This window comes from Oryctolagus cuniculus, chromosome 4, assembly GCF_051225735.1.
Source record: "Oryctolagus cuniculus isolate XC-2025 breed Fujian yellow rabbit chromosome 4, ASM5122573v1, whole genome shotgun sequence".
NCBI classification, from domain to species: domain Eukaryota; kingdom Metazoa; phylum Chordata; class Mammalia; order Lagomorpha; family Leporidae; genus Oryctolagus; species Oryctolagus cuniculus.
The window spans coordinates 55,933,409-55,953,551 of NC_142870.1; the positions used below are offsets into that span (position 1 = coordinate 55,933,409).

Here is a 20,143-nt window from a genome sequence, read left to right on the forward strand (position 1 = left end):
GTTTATGTCTGAGGATGAACAACAACTCCAAAACCATCATAAATCAGTGTAAATAAAAAGAATTTCCTTCCGAAGTAGCTGTCACCTCTTTTCTGAAATAACCAGCATGCTGTGAAGCAGGAGAGATAAGCTAATTAGAACAGATGGGGAGAGACAATTTCTTTAATCTAGCTAGCTAAGCTCTTTACTAACACTCTCCTTGTCTTTAGCAAGTTCATTTAAAAATAATATGCTTCATATTCAATTCGCTGAATTTTTCCAACTTTTCTGAATCTATTAGTTGAAGTTGATGTGGTCCCTTATTCTCTGTGCTCTCTTAGGGCCTACTCATAAATTATGTAAGTAGAAAATGTTCAGACTGGCTATACCTACTATAGTAATAAAATACATACAAAAAATCTCCATACAAAACAAAATTCACTTTTGTAGAAAAGCTACTGTCTTATAAATTTCCATCTTTGGTAGAAAATTTGAAAACTTTTCAGTCTGACCTTTTTCCTTATATATAAAATGGGATGGGAATAGTAAAGGAAACTCAAAGTAGAGACATCATGAGGATTAAATTAACTAATTAACTAATTTAATCTTCACACTATTAGAATAGCGCATGGCACACGCTAGGCACTTAATACAAAAGATAATTGTGATACCTATATTGCTTGATTTGCTATCAAATTTGAGGCTCCATGTATTATTTTTCTACATGAGGAAGGCTTAACCAAGAAAGATTTCCTCCAAGACCAACGGAATCAGATAAAAATCTATGATTCAGGACAGATGCTTTTATCAAACAAACCTAGTAGAAACCAATTAAGTTAGTCAAAATCCCTGTGGAACCTGGGATATACTATCAAATACCAATTAATTTACATCTTATTTTATTTTTATGTAACTCTGGAGACATTTGGGGGAAAAAGTTTTATAAAGATCAAAAGCACATTGCTCTTGAGATTCCTTACTTGTATTAATTAAGTCATATTCAATATTGTTTTACACTTCAGGAACAGCTCAGGTAGTATTTTGGACTGCAGCCTTAAATAAACCACTTTTTCAGCCCTTATAAAAGCTGACAAATGAACTGACATGTGTATAGTTGCATTCGCAAAATATTAGTAAGTAAATAAGAAATTTTTTTTACCAAACTTCATGGTATGAATGGGAGGAGTTAAAAATTTTGTTAACTAAGCAAATTTTAGTCTTAAGAAAAGCTTCATCGCTGGTGCCGCGGCTCAGTAGGCTAATCCTCCGCCTTGCAGCGCCGGCACACCGGGTTCTAGTCCCCGTCGGGGCGCCAGATTCTGTCCCGGTTGCCCCTCTTCCAGGCCAACTCTCTGCTGTGACCAGGGAGTGCAGTGGAGGATGGCCCAAGTGCTTGGGCCCTGCGCCCCATGGGAGACCAGGAGAAGCACCTGGCTCCTGCCTTCGGATAGGCACGGTGCGCCGGCCACAGCACGCCAGCTGTGGCGGCCATTGAGGGTGAACCAACGGCAAAGGAAGCCCTTTCTCTCTGTCTCTGTCTCTCTCTCTCTCTCACTGTCCACTCTGCCTGTCAAAAAAAAAAAAAAAAAAAAAAAAAAAAGAAGCTTGAGGATGACAATTCAGAACAAGGGAGAACTCTTAGGCAACAAGTATTGCTTGGAAATTATGACTTTTGGTGGCCTACTCCAAAAGGTGAAAAATCTTTTGAAGATCACAGTTATCTGGAAACATTTCCATGCTTATTTTGAGAAAATGCAGACTCAAATCCTGATTTTGCCATTCAGCATTTGATTCCCTAAATCACCTATGCTCTCTGAGCTGGTATATTCAATGAAGAAATAGGTTGTGACTATCTATCTATGTAATAGGGTTGTCAATAAATATTAAGAAATATAAACATTCTTTATAAACTAACGTATCATGTACTAGTCATTTGTGTCAAAAGCATTCATAAAGTTTACAGAGTTTAAACTTTGGAATTCTCTTTTGTACATGCTCTAGACTGAAAATATATATGTAACCCTAACAAGTAGAGAATGTACTCTAAAATATTCAAAACCATTCATTATGTTCCATAAAATATGGTTTATAAAATTTCAGAAACAAACTTTAAAAAAAAAACTCAGCTGGGGAGCAGGTGAGCACAGTGGTTAAGATGCTGCTTGGGATGCTGGCATCCCATATTTGAGTGCCTGAGTTCATCACCCAGCTCCACTTCTGATTGCAGTTTCTTGTCACTGCATACTCTGGGAGGCAGCAAATGATGGCTCAACAAGTTGGGTCCCTGTCATCCTGGAGACCTAGATTGAGTCTAGGCTCCTGGCTTCAGTCTGATGGAGCCTCTATTTTTGCAGGTATTTGGGGAGAGAAACAGAGATGGATGATATTTATCTCTGCTCCTACCCTATTCCGCCTTTCAACTAAACTTTTAAAAATGCAAATAAAAAGTATACAGCTCAATTATAAGAAATACAAGCTCATCTGGTTTGTTTCTACATACGCTCATCATTTTATAAATCCATTTTAACTTGATATTTGATAATTATAACGGTTAACTACAGGATCCTTAAAAAACTGAACCAGTGATACAAAGCAGTAGGTAATGACTGCCATGTTTGTGCCATGGAACCATAAAACAAAATTAACTCCATCTAGAAAAAGTAGAGGAGGTCTATTGGAAAATAGAACATTATAGATGGGTCTTGAATGGCCCAGAAGGTATTTCCGTGGGCAGAGGTAGAGGTGTTTAGTGGGAAGAATTAACAGACAAGAAATTCCTGATCATCATCAACAAAGTAGAAAAGTATACTGTTTACACAAACATTTCCTAGAGCAGGATAGGCACGTAGAGTAAACAGATTGGGATTGAAGACTAAAGATGTAAACTGAGATAAATTATAGAATATCTTGAAAATTTTACCAAGCATTTTAGATTTTTTACCTATAGAAGAAACAGATTATTTCTCTGCCGTTTAATTACTCAGAAAAAAAAAATATTCCAGTGCTGTGGCGCAGTGGTTTAAAGCACCAGCCTGTAGCACTGGCATCCCATATGGCCGCCAGTTCGAGTCCCGGCTGCTCCACTTCTGATCCAGCTCCTTGCTAATGTGCCTGGGAAAGCGGTGAAGGATAGCCCAAGTACTTGGGCCCCTGCATACACACAGGAGACCCGGAAGAAGCTCCTGGATCTCAGCTTTGGATCAGCTCACCTCCTGCAATTGCAGCCATTTGGGGAGTAAACCAGCTAATGGAAGATCTCTCTCTCTCTCTCTCTCTCTCTCTCTCTCTACCTCTCTCTGTAATTATCTTTCAAACAAATAAAATAAATCTTTAAAAAATATATTGCTTGAGATTTATGGATGGAGATTCATTTTAGGAAATACTTCAGAATCTCACATGATGGTCTTGAACTCTGTCAAATTTAAGAAACATCCCCAAATCATAAGTATATGAGAAAAGAAACATAAAACTCTGTACTTTATAGGTAACAAGTACCAGATTCCTTAATTCATTTCTAATTCCAAATTAGTTGAGGATCATTTAATTCAAGAAAAATACAGGTAATGCAAAATTTCTCCAGTTTTTGAAGAGCTTACAATCTAAGAGGGAAAACTACATAAAAACAATATATACATACCAGTGATTAGATAAGTTTATATAAACCTATGGGGGAGCAGGAGAGGATATGGATTATTGTGCTTCAGCAGGTGTGGGGGAATCTACACATGAGTTGGAATTCACAAGAAGTTAAAAAAGCATCCTTGGAAGAGAGAACAACGTGTGCCAAGTTCTGCAGGTGTAGGGGTAAAATGTAACAATGCAACATTCACACTCACAGGACAACAGTCTGAAACCTGGCTCCAGGTTTATTTTGTGGAAGAATACAGCAAAGTAAACAGTGTGATCACAGTCATTCCAAATACATCTTTATCTGGAGTCTTAAATGATTTCTCCAGCACCCACAAGGCTCAGTTGAAACAGAAGGAACTACCTGACTAAATGCAGAAGAAGCAAGCTCCATACACACAGAAATATGTCTTTTAACTGCCTATGAGCAAAATTTCCACAAGGTCAAGTTCAGTTACAGGATACTACAGACAGAAGTACTTAAAGCATAAATAATTTTTGAATGTCTAAAAATTAAAAGACATTGGAAGGATAAGGATAGAGGCTCTAAATGACAAGTCTAAATCTCTTCTTCCTCCTGATATAAAAAGATAAACTGATCTAAGGAGGCAATAAACTTCTTCTGAAACCTATATAAAGTGATTAGATACAACTTTTTTTTTTCAGCCCAAGAATTGTGAGTTAAAAACAGTATCTTCTCTACAAATTCTTTCCTTGTCCACTAACAACCCTTTCAACATCTCTCTTCTTGGACATTCATACACACACACATACATACACACACACCTTCTAGGCTAAGCTCTCTACTGTTACCAAAGAAGTCCTATGATTGTTCTTACCAGAGAATATTAAAAGATTCATATGCTCATAAATAATTCAGGAATAAAAGATACATGGTTCAGTGCATTGGCTGTAGCAAAATGGTTACTGATACTAACAAAATTTCCCTAGGGCAAGCACTGTAGTGTAGTGGATCAGGCCACCACTTCAGATATCTACATCTCATCTCAGAGTGCCTGAGATCTAGTCTTGCTTGTGTTTCCAACTGCTTCCTGCTAACGTACCAAGGAGGTAAGATGATGGCCCAAATATTTGGGTTTCTGCCACTCATACGGAAGATCCACATGGAGTTCCTGGCTCCTGGCTTTGGCCTGTCTCAGCCCCAGGTTTTGTGAGCACTTGAGAAGTGAACCAGCAGATGGAAGATCTCTCTCTTTCCCTCTCTGTCACTCTGCCTTTTAGACAGATATAGATAGATAGATAGATAGATAGATCATTTTTTAAAAATCACTGAACTGAAATACTAATCAAATAAACTATATGCTGCTTAAAATAGGTAAAAATAAACTAAAGCATCACTTTGGGGATATGCAAAGGACATCATACAACTATGAATTTATTTCTAACAATGGCTGATATTTCATAAGAAAAAAAATTGCACTTCAATTTTAATGAATTGGAAGTATGTTTAATATAAAATGTTGATATCCTCAAAGCATTATTTCCACATGAATTTAGGAAAATTAATTTTAAACAATCTTTAAAACATAATAAAGGACAGTGGGATCTTTGAAAAATATACAAACAAAAAAGTTAAGAAATCACAAGATGTCATATATAGTTGCTTTCCCAAAATTAGATGTACAAAATAACAGTCACCTAAAAAAGCCTCCCCCCAACACATACATACTGGGAATGAAAATGCAATTATAATCATATGATATGAAATCTCTGTAACAATATAAAGATGGTGACAAGCTTAACAAAAGTTAAGGACACTGAGGCTCACTGAACCTCAATTCACATAATTCTGAAATAAACTGTTCAGACTTTAGTGTTTTCTTAAATTGCTTTTGCTTACTCCCTTACATACAGTTACAAGGTAAATATAAGAAATGCTTAAAACAGAAGATTAAAATAATATTCTTAAAAATTTTTTCTTATTTGAGAAAATACAATATAATCATGTCTCCCTCAAAATATTCCTGATAACATCAGAAGGTTCTGAAGTGTTTAATCAAATATAATACCACTATCATCACATGAATTCAGTAGAACTGTTACCTGAATATTTAATAAAAAAATTAAGCTCCATAGGTTTAAGATCCATATGCGATCATAGGTCTTTAAAAACTACAATTTTAAAATATAAAAGTAATGAGAGCAATCTGTCTTTGCAGATGAATACTGGGCAAACTGAGCTATAAAATTATATATTTCATTCTAACAATTAATAAATAGAACTCTAAGAGTATATTTTTTGTTAAAGTTATGAGAACACCAATTTTATCTCATATGTTTTAGAAGCTGTATACATATATTCTGTGATAACTTAGGAGTGAATATTTATATAGCTATATTCCAAATAAACTTAAGTTGAGCTACATATATAATTTTTAAAAACCTATTTTGGACAGCTTAATTTTTTGTTCCAATTTTTACCCTGAAAAAATGAACTAAATTCTCAGATTCCCACATGTAACATCAAGAGAAATGGAAAGGAAAAATTAGAACAGTAATTGCATTTAGCAATTGAGAGTAATAAGCTGCGCTTTGAAAGAGTGACTTTTCATCATCTTCCTAACATTATGAACGTCTTTTTTACACTATACAGGAGGGATGCCTTAAATGGCATTTTCTGAAACCTTGATACTAAATTTTTTTTTAAAAAAATACACAGTATTCATACTGCATGCTTGAGCTGCAAAGAATAGAATTACAATATGATGTGACTTGTCAACAAATTTGACAAGCCCTGGGGCTGGCACCAGGGAGGACCTAACTCCCTTCAACACCCAGTCATGTGGAAGTACAGATCACATACTTTTATTATCTACAAAAACATTCCCACATTACATATGTCATATACTATTGCATAATCCAAGCATATATGCCCAGAAAAATATCAAACATTTATGAAATTTCAATTTCTATCTAATATGTTTATCTATATTACCCCCATTCACACTCCATCTATGAATCCCAACAATTCTAATAACATATATTTTAAATAATGTTCAATGACTTATAAAACTACTGCAAGTTATTTTCTTCTCTGTGAGCTGGCTAACACAAATGCTGGTAAGCCGCTTTCCAGTAATCTTAGAGAACATATGTGTCATGTTTTCACAGATTAACTAGCTACTGCTGCCCTTCTGTTGCTGTAAATGAAGTTTCAAAATGAGTTCCCGAATATCTTCACGTTTGGTCTTTATTACATGACGAGGAAACCATTTCTCCAAATGAATAGGAAATTCAAAGTTAACAATAGGATCCTAATGAGAAAAAAGAAAGAACACAATCATTTTAACAGTATAATTCCAAATTTTCTTTCATTTTTACAGCAAATAAGAAATTGTTACGTTTTTAAAAATGTTTTATTGATATACACTTCACATATAATACAATTCACCTGAAGTATACAACTCAGTGATTTTAGCATCCTCAAAGTTGTGTAATCATCACCATAATCAATGTTAAACAATTTTCATTAAATTGTACATCAAAATTTTGAACATCGATATTAGTTACTATATGTTTTGCTACAATGCATGATTAAGTGAATTATCACAAACAGAATTGGTAGATAGAGAATGATGTAGCACAACTCAGAAGTCAGGTTGGTTGAACACAATTTTTCCAAGTATGTTACTACTTTAAAGTTATTAAAATAAAGAGAAAGCACTCACAGTAAATAAAGAATCTCAAATTTTAAAAATGGAAAATCATGCAAAAGTGTGAATTAACAGATTCAAGAACTGCTACATTTCCCAATACGTTAAGCTTAACCAGGAAATAACAAGTTGTAACTGTACAAACATTTCCTCGCCCCCTTGCCCTTTGTTTAAAAAAAAATAAAAAAGGCTATCTGTAGATCATGCTTATAAATGTGATGAAATTATTAGAAGCTAGATGTAACAACTTATATCTTGAAGAAGGAATTAAGACTCTCCAGGTGTAAGTCTGAAAGGATGGTTGGACTGTGATTCTAGGAGCAAATTCCAATAGAGATTTACTGTCTTGTGTCTTTATCAGAATTAATATTTTTTCTGTAAGGGTTTATTTACAAAGCACCATAGGTTTCTATGTTCTCTGCTCCAACACTATTTTGTTTTATGATTTATTTATCTGAAAGGCACAGTGACAGGGAAAGAGAAGGACAGAGAGAAAGAGATCCTCCAACTGCAGGTCATTTCCTAAAGGCTGCAACAGACAGGGCTGGCCCAGTCTAAAGCCAGGAGTCAGGCATTCCATCCAGATCTCCCACATGGATGGCAAGGGCCCAAGAACCTGGACCATCTTCTACTGTCTTCCCAGGTATATTAGCAGGAAGCTGCGGAACAGCAAGGACTCAAATTGGCACTCCAATATGGCACGCCATGTTGCAAGCTGCAGCTTAACCCACTGCACCACAATGCAGGCCCCCACAAGACTATTCTTCTAATTTAAACTATATTAGTGCACAAATTTGCAAAATACAAGATTTAGAGTTCTGAAGATTTCTTTAAGGAATCTTACATAGTGCTTCATCCTATATTAGAATTATAAATTATATATATTTAAGGCTATATGAAGTAAAACTATGTTAACAGATTCAGAATACGTTATGTAGGGGCCGGAGCTGTGGCGTAGCAGGTAAGGCCACCGCCTGCAGTGCCAGCATCCCATATAGGTGCCGGTTTGAGTCCTGGCTGCTCTACTTCCTATCCAGCTCTCTGCTGTGGCCTGGGAAAGCAGTAGAGAATGGCCCAGGTCCTTGTGCCCCTGCACCCACGTGGGAGACAGAAGAAACTCCTGGCTCCTGGCTTCAGATTGGCGCACCTCCAGCCATTGCGGCCAATTGGAGAGTGAACCTGCAGATGGAAGACTCCCCTCTCCCTCCCCCTCCTTCTCCCTCTCCTCTCTCTGTGTAACTCTTTCAAATAAATAAAATAAATCTTAAAAAAAGAATACGTTATGTTATGTGATATGTCAAATATACAAACACAAAATCAAATCCATCTGGAAAGGAGTATTAGAGGACCAGGAATGTCACACTAGGTTTCATCCCACAGAGCCCCAGTGTGGAACAAAAAAAAGGGGGAAAAACACCTAACAAACAAAAAATATTTAAAGGCTTCCTTAATGCTTACTCTATTTTACTATATAGTAACATTCTTCCCTGATATAAAAAACATCAAAAAATTGTAACCTCATATTATAACCCTCATGCATTGGAAGAAGAGGGAGAGACATCTTCCATCTTTAAGCATTCTCCAAGCAGGTAACCGCTCAAAAACACCCTCCTCCTCCTCTCATATTGATCTTCATAAATAACACTGGTAATGACTGAATTAATAAGCTGACTGCTCAAAAGCAAAAAGAGGGATTCCTTGCCATTTGAAATATCTTGTTTAACACTGCTACAGTTCCTATAGAGTCTGTGTGAGCTAGAAAATAACTATGCTGGGCCGGCGCCACAGCTCACTAGGCTAATCCTCCGCCTAGCGGCGCCGACACACCGGGTTCTAGTCCCGGTCGGGGCGCCGGATTCTGTCCCGGTTGCCCCTCTTCCAGGCCAGCTCTCTGCTGTGGCCAGGGAGTGCAGTGGAGGATGGCCCAGGTGCTTGGGCCCTGCACCCCATGGGAGACCAGGAGAAGCACCTGGCTCCTGGCTCCTGCCATCGGATCAGCGCGGTGCGCCGGCCGCAGCGCACCGGCCGCGGCGGCCATTGGAGGGTGAACCAACTGCAAAAGGAAGACCTTTCTCTCTGTCTCTCTCTCTCACTGTCCACTCTGCCTGTCAAAAAAAAAAAAAAAAAAAAATTACATAAAAAAAAGAAAATAACTATGCTTGTCATTCTACTTCAGACAGTTTCCTAAGCTCCCTAACAAATGGGTTATTCAATTTTGGAAAATTCTCTTTAAATGTTGTGTTTGTCCTATTTTCTTTTTTCTCCAATCCTACTGGAATTCTAACTACATTTGAATTCGACCTTTTGACAGTTACACAATTGCCTCTTAAGCTTTGTTCTCTTCTTTACATTCTTTTTGCTCTCTGAGCTATAGTTGGATACCTTCTATTGTGCTTTCTTTAAATTCACTAATCCTGCCTTCTACTTTATCCAGTCTATTAAACCAATCAAGAAAATTCCTTATTTCAGACATATAATTATACATTTTCAGTTCTAAAATGTCCATTCATTTTTTATTGCATCCCTGATCCATTTTGATGACCATTGGTTCATTTTCTTTAACTTATAAAACCAGTCATTCTAAAGGTTTTTTTTATAAATATTGATTTATTTATTTGTAAGCATTACACAGAGAGAGAAGGAGAGGCAAAGAGAGAGAAAGAGAGGTCTTCCGTCCGCTGGTTCACTCCCCAATTGGCAGCAATGGCTGGAGCTGCGCCAATCCAAAGCCAGGAACCAGGAGCTTCTTCTGGGTTTCCCACACGGGTGTAGGGGCCCAAGGTTGGGCCATCCTCCGCTGCTTTCCCAGGCCATAGCAGATAGCTGGATCAGAAGTGGGGCAGCCGAGACTCGAACCAGCTCCTATGTGGGATGCCAGCACTACAGGCGGCAGCTTTACCCACTACACCACAGTGCCAGCCTTCATTCTAGTTTGTATCTGCTAATTTCAGTATCTGGATCATGTATGCTTCTACTTGTTTGCTGCTGTTCTTGTTGTTTCCTGTTTGAATTACCTGTAACATTTTCCTGCCCATTTACTGGCTTATGATTGTATGTGGGTAATTGTGAATAGAAAACTTATTTATAATATCTTCACATACCTTGAAGAAGCTTTCCACATATTGCAGTAAATATACTCCACAATCACTACTGTTATCCTGTTTAGGAACTTTAGGGCATAGATCCACCATGTTTGTTTTGCTGAATTCACGGTGAGTTTTTCGCTTAACTTCCCACTCGACTTCTAAATACCTGAAAACAGCAATACACAGATTGACTCTAGCAGAAATTTCCTTATCAGTATGCAACACTTTCATAAAGGTGGAAAAATGTTTGCTGCCACATGTGTTGTTCTCAAGCCAAATTTCCAAAGATTGAACTTTAACAGTTTAAATTATATTTTGTGAACCCTCACAAGTTCTATCTTAAAGAAAACAACATGATCTTCAAACTAAAAGTCAGCCTCTTTTTAACATCTCAAGTACATGAAATTATTACACTACAAAGTAAACTAACAATTGTGTTAAAAGTTTCATTGCATATACACATGCATGCATGTGCACTTAATATTATGAATGTAAAAGAGTTCTTATCTTTTTCTAAAGTTGTACTCAAATAGTCACAAACATTTGCAATGATCCTTTGTAAAATTCTTTTTTTCATTCAATTGTAATACAAATTCTCAATTTACTTTTGATATTATCCTTCAGAAATATTAATTCTTAAATATTAACACATAATAGATAATATGTATAGGTCTCATTTAAATGCATAATAAAATAATTCCTGTGTAGTCTTTTCAGTAATTCTTAAGGTATCTTCAAAATTACTGAAATTTCAGATAATACACTAAATGATAAAATTATCATTACTTACTCTCGTAAATTCTGAACTGTGTTTTGTATAGAAGCAGCTTTCAAGGAGTCAAGTATGAGAATACATGGCCTATGAAAATCAAAACAGAAATCAAGATACATATACTTGTATATAATGTATACCTAAATATCTCAACAATGCTATATTATTATGATAGCATGTACCTACCTTTTACACATTTTCTTAGGTACTGATATATTCGTCTTGGTACTCTGAAATAACATGAATGTTCATTACTGAAATTAAAGCTAGTTTGGGTAAATTAATATTCAGTTATTTCTTAAGATGTTTCAAACAGCTTTGAAATTAAATTTCAATTTCAAATAAAAGTTCTTTTTATCCTCTGATGTGAATTAACTTATTTTTCAGAAATTTGCTGATTTATTTTCTAATGCTGGTAAAATAATTAAGACACTTTTACAGGTAGCCTCCAGTAACTATGGAGCTTCACCTTGGCCTAAAAAACAATCTGGAACTTCAATTCAGAGTTGTCATCTTAAACAAAGATAAACACACTACTTTAATCTGCCTTTATATACATTGTCTAACTCAATTTATGATAATAGCAGAGTATTAGTCTATATTAAGAGAAAAAGGATTGGAGATTTCATTGTTTTTATGAATATTTGTTTCTGTTCACAATTTTGAGAAACCACAGATCAAACTTAACCATATTTCTATAATATAAACTTTCTCAGTATCTTCACTATTCTAATATACATAGTAAGCTCCAAAAGAATAGTACAAAGAGTTTGCCCAACTGAACTGACCTGAGAATCCTTTTTAACATAAATTGCATATAGTAGTCAAAGGAACCCAGTTTGAGAAGCCTGGCCCTAGAAGCAAGATGGCACTTCTCTACCCTGCCACTGGGACAGCAGAAAAAGAAGCTTCTTTCTTCCTGCCCACTCCACCCCAGTGACAGTAAAGACAAAGGCCTATGCCGGCAGGCTGCTACTATCTCTACACACATCAAAGTCACCAGCTGCTAATCTTAATCAATTAGTATGCAGTATCTGGACTACACCTACCAATTTGGAATCTCATATAAAGAAAAGATAACAGTAACTATTTTGGTCCAAACAATCATATGGCTTGACCTTGAGTCGATTTTCAATGATTTTTACTGACAATTTAAAACAGAAAGAAGATAAAATGTGCTAGCTAAGGTTATTAATTATACTAAGTTCAAATGTTACTGAAGTAGTAAAGAATAAAAGTAAACCTGACACTAGAAATGGAAAAGTAGCTAACCAAGATGACATCAATTAAACTACTAAATAAATAAATATTGGAAAATAAAGCAAGCTAAATGGATACAAAAAGAGTAACTTTTCTTGTTCTCTTTCCCAGTCCCATAAAAGCATCAAGGAATTATAGATCAGCACAATTTAGTAATGGGCCACTAAGAGCCATCACTGCCCACCTACCTATGCCCTTTTTTATAGCTAAATTATCATGCTCATGAGTTTTCCTTCCTTCATATCTGTAAAGAACACTTACTTGAGAATCCTCTGCACTCAGAGATAACAATGATGTAGAATGTTGATCATTATCTAGCAAGAAATGAGGAAGTGATTATGTCTTTATTGCAGATTCACTACAGATAATTAGATTAGCTTGAATTATCATTTGTATTCATTGTAGTAATTAAAGATATAAAAATACTTGGCATACATTTAATTTTTTTTGTGTGATGTTATGAATAAAATTCAATGGATAAAACTGATAATGTTTAGCTGTTATCAAATAACCACCCATAATAAAAACCTGAAATGCAAGTTAGCTGGGCCAGTTTCCTATAAAAAGATTTAACCAAAGGTCATTAGTCAAAGCATATGATACTTTAATGCATAGTATAGTTAATTTTCCCAGTAATAGTTTTTCTAACTATGACCACAGAGTTTTGTAAGTGTACTTAAGAAGCCAAAGAATTAGAAAAAAAACTGAAATAATTAGTTGCTTTATCAATTTTTCTTTCTTCCCTCCAAGGTTTTGGCCAGTAATAACTGTAATGGCTATTAATAATTCTGCTTGCTGCTTAGGCTTAGAGCTATAAGACACTTAATTTTGCTATTTTTTTCCTCAAAGAGAAATTATTTGTCTACTTAATTAAGATTCTGAATTATAACATGGAAGGATTAAAAGAGATCTCTGAATTATTAGCATCTACAAGAAATTCGTTCAAATACATTAAAACAGGGGAACAGATGTTTGACAGAGTAGCTAAGATGCCTCATGGGACACCCATAATCTGTAACAGAATGCCTGGATTCTAGTCCCAGCTCCACTTCCAATTCCAGATTCCTACTAATGCTCACTCTAGGAGGCAACAGGAGCTGACTCAAGTTTTTGGGTCCCTCCTACCGATATAGGAGACCTCAACGATCCATCTCCTTGCTTCAGCCTGACCTAACCTCAGCATTTGGAGAATGAAGTAACAAATGGGAGAAATTTGGGGTTGGCACTGTGGCTCACTTGGTTAATCCTCCGCCTGCGGCGCTGGTATCCCATGTGGGCGCTGGGTTCTAGTCCCAGTCGCCCTCTTCCAGTCCAGCTCTCTGCTGTGGCCCAGGAAGGCAGTGGAGGGTGGCCCAAGTGCTTGGGCCCTGCACCCACATGGGAGACCAGGAGGAAGCACCTGGCTCCTGGCTTCGGATCGACATAGCTCCGGCCATAGCAGCCATTTCAGGGGTGAACCAATGGAAGGAAGACCTTTCTCTCTGTCTCTCTCTCTCACTGTCTAACTCTATCTGTCAAAAAAAAGGGGGGAGGGGAATTTGTCTGTTTCTCTGTCTCTCTGCCTTTCAAAGATAACAAATTAATTTTTTGAAAGGATATTTTTAAGCCATGCTTAAAGATGTATCACTTGAATCCTTCGTCATGTTAGCAAAGCTGTCCCATAAAAAAGACTACAATAAAGCCTGGTATAGCAGTATAATTTAAGAATTACATTTAGTCTACCTAGGAGACTGGTTATCTATTATGAAAATTTTTGTTTTACTCTCCCTTCAAGTAAGTTGAATAATAATAAATAACTACACTACCTTTAACTTCATATTGAACTCTGTCACAATTTTACTATTGTATTCATTACTTAAAAAATACCATCAACATCAAGACCATCACCTATTATTTTGTTGTCATGTTGGGACTGCTGAGCCTGGGACTGTGGGGATACAGCTTGGGGAAAATCTTCATACACAGCTTCTTCTAACCATGGAAAACAAATGACTGCAAGATACCAGTGAGACCTGTTGAGAAAGAACTACAATTTTTATAATATACAAAATCTACACAATGTAGAAAAATATGTCCTACAGCTACATCTGAGAAAGTGGTCATGAAAACTTAATATTAATTTTTAAAATGTCCACTGTAATATCTGATATATAGCATGTATTCTAAAACTATTTAAGAATCCATAGTTATACCAGGCATAAGTAACACAATTGAGGGTAAAATCTGAGTTATCAGTGTTTTCTATTGAGGGTCTGCTTTAATACAAAGACAGATTTGGGTCTGGCCCTGTGGCACTACAGCCACTGGCATCTCCTATGGGTGCCAGTTCAAGTCCCAGCTGCTCCACTTCCAATCCAGCTCCGTGCTAATGTGCCTGGGAAAGCAGCACAGGATGGCCCACATGGGAGGCATGGAAGAGGCTCCTGGCTTTGGTTTGACTCAGCTCCAGCCACTGCAGCCATTTTGGTGAATGAACCAGCAGATAGAAGACCTCTCTGGCCGGCGCCGCAGCTCACTAGGCTAATCCTCCGCCTTGCGGCGCCGGCACAGCAGGTTCTAGTCCCGGTCGGGGCGCCGGATTCTGTCCCGGTTGCCCCCCTTCCAGGCCAGCTCTCTGCTGTGGCCAGGTAGTGCAGTGGAGGATGGCCCAAGTACTTGGGCCCTGCACCCCATGGGAGACCAGAAGTACCTGGCTCCTGCCATCGGATCAGCGTGGTGCGCCGGCTGCAGCGCGCTGGCCGTGGCAGCCATTGGAGGGTGAACCAACAGCAAAAGAAGACCTTTCTCTATGTCTCTCTCTCACTGTCCACTCCATCTGTCAAAAAAAAAAAAAAAAAAAAAAAAAAACCTCTCTGTCTCTACCTCTCTCACTGACTCTTTCAAATATATAAAATAAATCTTTAAAAATAAAAAGAATCATTACCTTTTTTTGTATTAGGGCTTGAAGAATTTTTTCCCTTAAATAGTTGAAGATTCATCCTAAGTTTTTTTTTATTTTTTATTTAGAAGATATTTTATAAAATCAAAAAAATTCACCTAAGTCATGAAGTCTTCTATCATTTGTCATTTTATTTTTTCAATCAATTTACAACAAAATCATTGTTAAATCAAAACTGAGTTGCTTTAACAACTCACTGTTTTAGCTACTTTTATGGGAAAAAAGTGTTATATCTGGGACTCATGTACCTATGCTTTTTACTGATTATTAATCTAAAAATGCCACAAAATATTTTTTGTGAATCCTCTACAATTTATTTTCAATGTCACATACTATAATTGTATGTATTTAGTGGGGTACACATATACAAATGTATATAATATATAATGATCAGATTAGGGTAACTTGCATATCTATCCCCTCAAACATTTATTATTATTTTTTTTTGGAATGTCGAAAATCCTAACTTCTAATGTTCTGTAGCACATAAAGGTAACTAGAGTTGACAACAATTAATTGCATATTCGACTCTGTTTTTAAGTAATATAGAATACTCACGACTCATTAACAGGTACAAAGATGTAATCTTTATTAAAAATATTTATATGACGAGTCCATGTTCTTACTCTTTTATGTCTTCTCTGTGCCATTCTGGAAATATTAAAGATATATATTTGACAAAATAAAAATTTTTAAATTTAAGATAAGGACTTCAAGAATTTTTTTTATGTTATTGTTTGGTATATAGCCCCTTATCACTCTAACCACATTTGATTCAGAATGTATTAGATATAGTTTGGGTAAGCAGAATAGAAGATGAGAGCTACAACATGATCTCATATTCTCAATTCCTAAATGTGTAGAAAATCGTCATCGTGTCTAATAGTTTTCTTCATATTTAACAATATGCATTATTATCATCTTTTATTTTGAGTTCCTACTATGTCCTAAACACTAAAAAGGGCACCAGGCATAGGGCAGAAAATAAAACAGATGTGATCCCTAACCTTATCAAGCTTAGGATGAAAAATAGAACATAACACGTTATAAATTAAATGATTAGAAGTTCTCTTGAGGAACAAATTAAAAAGTACCAGGAAAAGAAATCTCTGACAGGAAATAGGAAAGAACTGAGTTTATTTGAAAAATGAGGAGCCAGCACTATGCAGTAGTAAGTTAAGCCTCCACTTGTGGCGCCGGCATCCCATAAGGGCACCAGTTCATGTCCCAGTTGCTCCTCTTCCAATCCAGCATTCTGCTAATGCCTGGGAAGGCAGAGAAGATGGCCTAAGTGCTTGGGCCCCTGCACACATGAGAGACCCAGAGAAAGCTTCTGGCACTTGGCTTTGGATCAGCCCGACTCTGGCCGTTGTGGCCATTTGGGTAGTGAACCAGTGGATGGAAGACCTAACTCTGTGTTTCTTCCTTTCTTTGTGTATAATTCTGCCTCTCAAATAAATAAATAAAATATTTTAAAAAATGAAAGGAAGTAGGTTGAAGTATGATAAATTAGAGAAAACAATGCCGTGAGTTCAGAGAGCTATATAGAAGTGAGATTTCTGCAGGATCTCATAGACCATGGTAATAAACTTGTGCATCATTTAGTCTAAAGTTTCCTAATACTAGTAGTTTGAGCCTTTTGCATTGGATTTATTGAGAATTACTGGATATAATTATTGTATCCCTTGCTCTTTTGCTTCTGGTTTATCTTTTACTGATTTCTAGGGATTCTTTGTGGGAATACTAATGCTTGGTTTGATATGTCAGACTGTGTAAATACTAATACTAATGGTTTGATGTGTGTATGATACCCATCTTACCCTACAATGGCCATTCATGTAACTTCATTTTTATTACTTGTATATATTTGGTCAAGCATATAACATCTAATTTTTTTCTTTTTTTAACATCTAATTTTTTTAAAAAACTAGCAATACAACAAAATCTACCTACTATATTTTCCTTAGTTTGTAGGTAGGTAAGCCAAATTCATAATCTTTATAGTGAATAATCTTAAAACAAAAAATGAGATTAAGCACATGATACCAACTGTCAACTTGCATATATATAAAATAGAACAGGGCATCGTAAATGTTAGATATCAATTTTATTTAATAAATCATCCCCTTCCATACACCCCTCTACAATAACTGATTATCAGGAATATTTTGAAATTGTAATTTTCTTTATTCATTGTGGCAAGCCTTGTGTATCAGCACAAGTTCCAAACCTCTTAAGGACACTCAAAATATAGTTATCCATACACCTCATTTTATCTAAGACAGCCACATCATATTCTAGCTGCCCAGTGTAACCAATAAATACAGCCTCTTGTTAATCTTACAAGAATCCTATTTTAGATAAAAAATAATATAGTCAGAACTCTATACACAAAAAAAGAGCTGAACTTTGAAACTGGAAAACTATATCCAATTTCAGATAACTTATACAACTTCTTTAGCTACAGTTCATAAGGACAATAATAATTATCTCATAAGAATACTGTAGAATCATGTAACTTTATATTTGCTACCTTGATTCCAAGCACTCAATAAATATTAATATTCTGCCTATCCTTATCCCCTTTCTCCAATAATACAACAAATTCAAGCAGTTTATTCATTTAATCATCTTTTCACTATTCCTTTTAACAGACTGAAAAACTCACACAGCCATTTTTAAGGTAGTTTAGTGCAATGAAAATGATGTACTAAATGTTAAAAGATAAGAATTGAAGTACCATCCAGTTCTGCTACTCATTAGCTATTTGTCCTTAGTCAAATTATTCCTTGTCTGAAAAACTAGGATATAACTTATGCCTTATCCACCCAAAAGCATTGTTGAGACAGAAAAAAAAGTATATAAATATACCATTAAATTTTAAAATGGTAAATAATTGTTATACTAACTTTTTCATGAGTCTACTCAAATACAATATTATTCAAGTTGTTAGATATGAAGACAGAGTGTTCCAAGCTACAACAGCTATACAAGTTACTTTGGTTTAAGAAATAATAACGCCTTCCTTTTTACCTATCCTCCATAACTCTTAATATTAACCAAAAAGTACTTGGCCAGAAATTCAACCAAATTATACAAATGTGATATTTTATGTAATTTATCAGTTTAATTAAATAGTATGTTGGTAAGGGTCCAGCCAGGAAAACAAAAACAATTCTGTATATTTACAACAGATAGAATATAACGTAAGGAAATGGCTACCAAACTGACAGAGAAAGAGAAAAGCGGAAAAAGGAGACAGTGAGGCAACCAGAGATTAACAAATGAGAAACTGCTCAACCTCTACAGTATAGAGGAAAGAAGCAGTACCTCCAGATGAAAGCTGGAGCTCTAGCAGGTCAGCCCAAGAAGACATGGACCAACAGAGGAAATATAGCCACTGCCAAAATTACTGTCCAGGACAAAAACAGAAGGAAGAAACAGCCTGGCTTCTTTCTTCCTCGCCATCTAACTTCCAGTATCTTCAGGACATGCAACTGGAAACGCAGCTTCCCTGTCACAGGGAGCAGAACAGTGGAAGAGTGAGAATGGTTCTCAGGGCAAACATAAAAAAGTGGTAAAGCACCACTGTAGGAAACACTATTAAAAAGCCACTTCATGAGGAATATCAAAATAATACATTTTCTCTTAAAACTTAAGTATGCTAGAAGATTGACTTACGAAAGATTTGGATTATCTTCTGTTAAATTATTTTCCTTTCTCGTCAAGCATTTATAGAAAAAGCTACTAAAAATGTGACTTCGTTCAACAAGTTCATCTGATGCCTTCTCCAATATAAGATACCTACAAAATAGAAATTCCACAAGAGTAAATTATTTTTAGATCTTACCTGGACTTTTCTCAAGTATTTTTTTTGTTCTGGAAATTTTTGTTTTTATAGCCAATTAAATTCAGTGGGATCCCACAGTTTCCTCTGATTCCATTGTTTCCATTTGTATTTTATTATTATTATTATTTTTAAATATAAACAGAACATATTTCATGTATTTCATAGGTAGAGTTCTAAGAAAATAACCATATTTGCCTCCCTCCCATTTGTTCTTTAGTTACCTCAACTTCTATCAAAACCATTTAAAGCAGATTGCCCACTAACTCATTCAGTTAGTTAAATACTTATATCATGCCTCATATATAGCAAGCATTGCCCTACATAGAGCTTACAAACCAGAGGAGTGAAGGTAGAATGAAATATTTATCAAATAATCTCATGACTAAATGTAATACAGTAACACTCCTGCATAAATCTAGATAAACTTTAGTAACTGAAGTCTGACTACTCTTTAAATCTTTACTACATTTCTATACTAAAAGTCTTTAATGTAAGCTTGTAATTCAATCATTTGATGATTAAACCCTTAGAAAACTTTAAGATTCTTAATTGTCAATGTAGGTTTGAAAATGATCAGAGTTTGCAGATCAGTATACTGGAAAGGAAAAAAAGTTGTATATAGAAAGAACTCCAGATAGCTACAGAAAGTCAGCCTCAAGTACTCAAGAGTATTTTTCATGGTATGTGTGTAAGAAAAGTACACAAGGCTGAGGAAAAATTACCCAAAAAGGCCAACATTTATGTAGACCAGGAATGGTGCCTATAATCTTGTAATTCACAAGGCATTTGGTAGAGTTTTCCAAAGAACTTTTCCTCTGTAACAAGGACTAATTTGTTGGTCTCATCTAACAAATCTTAGAAACATGACATCTTTTAAGCATTAAATTGTTCCTATACAATTTGTGTCCCAGAACGAAATTCAAGCATATTTATAGAAATACAAAGATGCCTAGTATC

At 35.8% G+C, this 20,143-nt stretch overlaps 1 protein-coding gene across 44 annotated transcripts in view; it reads right to left on the reverse strand.

The window, feature by feature from the left end:
• Positions 1–5,052: 5,052 nt before the first annotated feature.
• The window catches only part of SENP7 (SUMO specific peptidase 7), a 197,523-nt gene continuing 182,432 nt past the window's right edge, over positions 5,053–20,143 (reverse strand). For 36 of the 44 annotated variants that reach the window (XM_051819121.3, XM_051819122.3, XM_051819113.3 and 33 more), the window contains 8 exons: positions 19,018–19,140; positions 15,895–15,987; positions 14,286–14,410; positions 12,660–12,712; positions 11,325–11,368; positions 11,157–11,225; positions 10,382–10,532; positions 5,053–6,881 (listed from right to left, as the gene is read on the reverse strand). In XM_051819121.3, coding sequence (XP_051675081.3) covers positions 6,744–6,881; positions 10,382–10,532; positions 11,157–11,225; positions 11,325–11,368; positions 12,660–12,712; positions 14,286–14,410; positions 15,895–15,987; positions 19,018–19,140 — 796 coding nt within the window. In that variant the 3' untranslated portion in view covers positions 5,053–6,743. Of the gene's footprint in view, positions 6,882–10,381; positions 10,533–11,156; positions 11,226–11,324; positions 11,369–12,659; positions 12,713–14,285; positions 14,411–15,894; positions 15,988–17,428; positions 18,851–19,017; positions 19,141–20,143 lie in introns of those variants that run through there. The other 8 variants (XM_089331619.1, XM_089331615.1, XM_051819130.3 and 5 more) reach the window with 1 other exon arrangement.